The 6,038-nt window shown below is 16.0% G+C and overlaps 1 protein-coding gene across 1 annotated transcript; it reads left to right on the top strand.

Annotated features, from left to right (window-relative positions):
* Positions 1-615: 615 nt before the first annotated feature.
* PGSY75_0705600 (putative RNA helicase) lies at positions 616-3,834 on the top strand (the record flags this gene model as incomplete). Its single annotated transcript, XM_018784925.1, has 1 exon — positions 616-3,834. One exon carries the CDS (start codon positions 616-618, stop codon positions 3,832-3,834), a length of 3,219 nt encoding a protein of 1,072 aa, XP_018642426.1.
* Positions 3,835-6,038: the final 2,204 nt, after the last annotated feature.

Below are 6,038 nucleotides of genomic sequence, written 5' to 3'. Positions count from 1 at the left end.
ATTAAATTTTTTTTATATAAAAAAAAGATATATTTAAAAATAAAAAAAAAAAAAAAAAATTAAAAAAAAAAAAAAAAAAAAAAAATAAAATTTTTAATTTTTTTTTTTTTTTTTTTTTTTTTTTTTGGTATATTTGAAAAATGAAATAATTTTTTTTTTTTTATTGGGGGGGGGTGTATTTTTATTTGGTTCTTAACATAAAAATATATGTATATATATATATATATATATAATGTGTAATATATTTTATTTTTATTTTCTTTATTTATTTATTTAATTTCTTTTTTTTTTTTTTCCTTATTCAAATTAAAATATAAGATAGATAAAAATTCAAAGAATTTAATATTATATAAATATATATATGTAGAATTCAATCTTTCTGCTTTATTCTGAATTAATAAATAAATAAATAAATATATATATATATATATATATATATATTTATATACATATAATTTTTTCTGTATATGATGATAATTTTCTATGTGCATTTATTCTATTTTTTATAAAGAAAAAGGAATATAGTATAATGGTCACCACACAAGAATTATATAATATATAAATATATATATATATGTGTATGTATATGTTTTCCTTTTGAGAGCATGTTAAAATATGAAGAATCATTTGTTTTATGTTAGCTCCTTTTTGAAAGGAGAAGGAGTAAACATGTTGAATCAGTTTAGGTATACATACCATACTATTAATAAAATGAGCAAAGATAAAAACAAGAATTGTGTTATTGGAAGAAAACATTATGTAAAGAGGAATTTAAAAAAGAAAGAACGAGAGGATGAAAAATTTATAAAAGATGAATTATATAAAAATAGTTTTTTAGAATATAATTTTAAAACTGATATATATTTAAAATTAAATGAATTAGGTATTATGAATCCTTCACGTATACAAATGAATGTGATACCTTTATTACTAAGTGAAAAAAAAAAAAATTATCCAACTAATAATAATAATAATAATAGTAATAATTATAGTTATTGTAATAGTGATATGTTTCATCGAGATGGTATTATATCCATAAATAGAAATAACATTTACAATCAAATATTAAAGAATAGAATAGAAATAAATAACTATCTAAAAAAAAATAATATATTTATACCAGACAATTATAATATATATAATGTTGATAAATATAAAAATGCAAATAATATAGATTATAATTATAATTATAATAGCAACCATAATACACACCAAGGATATAATCTAATGTATCGTTTGAAAGATGATAAAGAAAAAATTATATCTATGAATGAGAATAAAGAAAAATGCTTTAATGATGTATACCTAATTGTTAGCCCCAATAATAGTGGAAAAACATTAAGTTATTTTCTTCCTATATTAGATAATTTTTATAAAACTAATGAACGTATAATGAAATATTTATTAAATTTTTATCATTTTTTAAATAAATATAATTATAAGAAATGTAAAAATAAATTATATAGAAAAAAAGAAAGGTTAAGATATATTCGTGGTAGGAAAGATGAAAATCTTTTTTTTAATATATCATATGAGAAATATAAAGTGAATAATAGAATTATACATATGCGTACATATAAAAATTATAATATAAATAATAGTTATATAAAAAATAAAAGGAATAATCAATTAAATAGTTTAAGACATAAAAAAAATATTTTTTTCCCATATGCTATAATTTTAACAAATACAAGAGAAGCAGCTTGTGAGCTTTTTTCTTTATTAAAACAATTCGATATAAATATTGAATTATTGAGTGGAGGATATTTAAATAAGAAGAAATCTATAAAAAAATACCATGTAGAATATTTTTCTGATACAAATAGAAATTATAATGATAAAGAAGAAAATATATGGAGAGATACTTCTTATAGAGGTAGGTATGAATATGTCAGAAATATAAAAGAAAAAACAAATGATAAAACAAAAACCTCTGGAGGGAATGAGCGAATAAATTACAATATCGATCTTTTGATAGGTACTCCAGATAAAATATTTGAAAAAATGGAAAATATCAAGAATAAACATTTATATAATTTCAAATTTTTAAAATATTTTATTATTGAAGAATCAGAATCGTTATGTAACGTTTTTAATGAGAGAAAGTTACAATTATTATTTAATCATATTAAAAAATATACAAATATGTATTATTTTGGGGGATTACAAAAAGGTGATGAAGATATGGAATATCAAGATAATAAGGAAGACAATAAATATACAAATAAATTGTTGGATAAATGTATTGAACAGAGTGATGAGGGGTGTGGGAAAAAAATACGAAAGAGGGTATCTGGGAATAGGTTCGCAATTAAAGAAATGGGTGTAAATGAAGATACATATGAACATGAGATGGGCGACAATAAAATGATGGATATTAAAAATAAGGATCATATGAATGATGGTACTGATAAGGATGATACATGTAGTATTAATAATAAAGATAAGGTGCAAGACAATTTAAATAAAATGTATAGTTCGCATAATAATAATGATTATATAAATACACAGCAAGATGTTGATGATGAAATAGAAAAAAAAAAAAAAAAAGATGAACTACCTCCCATTTTAGAAAAAGGAAATAATAAGGAAAACAATATAAATAATGAAAAAAAAAAAAAAGATATACATATTGATAATATAAATATTAAAAATATAAAAAATACTTTATATTCAAATATACCTATTAGCATTTTTGTTTCATCTACTAAAACGTGTGCTATTTCTGAATTTTTAAATAACAATATAAGGAGTAAATACATTCAACAAATAATAAATATAAATAGCCACAATATTGATAAGGATATGAAACATATATTTATTAATAGTAAAAATAAGGAGAAAGTATCTTTATTATTAGAAATACTTAATAGTAAAGAAATAAATAAGGGTAATATATCAAATAATTACAAGAATAATTTATATGGAAATATATTATATAGTGGAACAAATTGTACGTTTGTTTGCAGATATGTAATATTTTGTAATACTAGAAAGAGTGTAATGAATATTCGAGAAATCCTAGAAGAATTAGAATATAAAGTAAGTTATATACATAATGAAATGAATTATAAAGATAGGAGTAGAAATTATCGAGATTTTAAAAAAGGAAAAACAAATATATTAATATGTACTAATATATTAAGTAGAGGTGTTACATTTGATAATTGTCAAATAATAAATTATGACTTAAGTAATAATATAAATGATTATATATATAAAACAAAAAATATTTCTGGATCGTCTAATTTAGATAAAAATAATAATACCATAACATCCTTTTTTAATAAAAAAACTACAACTATTGTTAATGATATAATTGAAAGAACGAGCGATAAGAAACAAATTACCTTTCAAAATTTGAACAAGAAAGTAAGCAAAATGTTAAAACTACAAAGTAAATATTATGATATAGTTAAAAAAAAAAAAAAATTTCAAAAACGAGGTGGAAGAAAAGCATTACATATTGCTCCTAGAAGAAATTGTTTAAGTAAAAAGAATAAAATACTATCTAAGAAATTATATTTTTATCATAAAATGGAAATAGAAAGAAAAAGATTAATAAAAAAAGGTATACTTAAAGGTCATGAAAAAATTCCAAGATATCCAAATAGACAAGCACAAGTATATGATAGTAATGAATATAATACCATGAATAAATTAAACGATGGATCATTACAAATACTAGCCAAAAAAAGAAAAACAAAGAAAAATATAACTAAAAATAATGAAATACAATATGATCAAGATACTATTGTATTGGATAATATGCCTACATATGAAGACGAAGCAAATGTTAAGGAAAAAAAATATCAGAAGAAAACTTACTTTTAAAAGAACAAATAATATATATATATATATATATATATATATATATACATATATATTGTTCTTCAAATTTAAGAGGAAAAGTTTAAAATGTTTTAAAGGACTTAATTATTTTATACATATACAAAAAAAAAAATTTCAATTTTGTTCTCTATATAAAAAAAACGTACAAATTATACTTTTCTTATTTTTTGTAATATATATAAATAATATGTATATTTTTTTTGTTGTTTGCTCTATTTTATTATTAAATAGATGATAAAAAAAAAAAAAAAAAAAAAAAGATATATATATTATATATTTTTTCATTTTATATATATTTTTTAATTTATTTATTTTTTTATGTTATTCTTTAATAAATAATAAAAAAATTTTAAGAATACTTTTGTTCTCTACATATAATATATATATAATATTAAAAATCATATGAAAATCATATGCAGTTATTTTTTATTATTATTATTTTTTTTTTTTTTTCAATGTATTTTTATTTTAGGTAAAAATTAAAATATTATATAAAAAATAAATATTAAAATTAATTTTTATATAAACTTGTTTTTTAAATTTTAATTATTTTTATTATTATTTTTTTTTTTTTTATAAGTTAAAAAATTATAATAAATATTGATTTAATGTGAATATAAAAAATATTTATTTTAATAGTAGTTTATAATTCCTCTTTTTATTCTCTTCATTTTATTTTTATTATTTTATTTTTATTTTTTTTTTTGTACTTATTATTTTTTATTTTATAAATTTATGATGATAATCTAAAATTATATATAAATATATTATATATTATATATATTTATGCAACATTTTAAAAATATATAAAAAAACATATAACTAAATATACATTTAAATAATAAATAGATTGAGGGTTAACTCTTTTAATTCTTTAATTTTTTATTATTTATTATTATTTTTTTTTTTTTAATGAATATATATTGTATAAATCAATAATTATATTTAAATTTTGATAAAAATTAAATAAAGAGATTATATATGTATATTTGAATATATTATATATATATATATATATATATAATATAAAGAACAATAAATTTATATATTTCGTTAACCCATATATTTATATATATTTTTATAATATAATATATCATTGTCTGTTTATAAAAAATATTTTTTAATTTAATGGATTATGTATTACTTTTATTTGTAATAATATATATAAATATTAATGAAAAATAAAATATTATATATATATATATATATAATATAAATATAAACATATAAAAAATATATATATATATATATATAATTATATATATGATGATAAAACTTATTATTATATATATATATAATTATTAAAATATATATATATAATATATTATTTTTTGTAAAATTGAATCACAAAATTTTATATATGAAAAAAAAAAAAAATGTCTTTTTTTTATATATATAATATTTGTATATTTAAAACAATATATATTTAGAGAGTTTATATTATATAAAATTATATATTTATATATTACTTTTTGTATAATATTTAATGTAAAAAATAAAACTTTTTACATTGTTATAAATATTTTTTTCTATTTAATATTATTTAAAAATGAATATATTTTATAAAAAAGATATATATTACCAATGAATAATGAGAAAAGAAATATCTTATATACTTTTGTAATGATTAATTATATTTGTAGTATTTATTTTTTAAAATTTAAAATAAATGTAAAATTATAAAAAAGTATACATACATATATATATATATATATATATATATAAGTATATAATTTTTTTTTTAATATTATTTTTCAGTATTTTCTTGTGTTTGGTACACACATTACAAAAAAAAAAAAAAAAAAAATACAAAAGAATAAAATACAAAAAATAAAATACAAAAGAATAAAATACAAAAAATAAAATACAAAAAAATAAAATACAAGAAACAATTTAATGAAAGAACAGAAAGAAAATAATATAAACAAATAAGCATGTTAGCATATAAACATATTAACATGTATGTAAACAAAAGAACAAACTGATGAATTAACAAATAAGTATTTTTTATATATTAAAATTTTTTTTTTTTTTTTTTATTCAAATGATGATTTTCCCTTTTTGCTTCTTTTAATTTTTGTATTTTATTTTAACTTAATTTTTTTTTTGTTTCATATATATATATATATATATATATATATATTTATTTATATACATTTACATATTACACACACACATATTTATTT

This window comes from Plasmodium gaboni, chromosome 7 (assembly GCF_001602025.1).
Source record: "Plasmodium gaboni strain SY75 chromosome 7, whole genome shotgun sequence".
Lineage (NCBI taxonomy): Eukaryota > Apicomplexa > Aconoidasida > Haemosporida > Plasmodiidae > Plasmodium > Plasmodium gaboni.
This window is presented reverse-complemented; position numbering and strand designations above follow the sequence as displayed.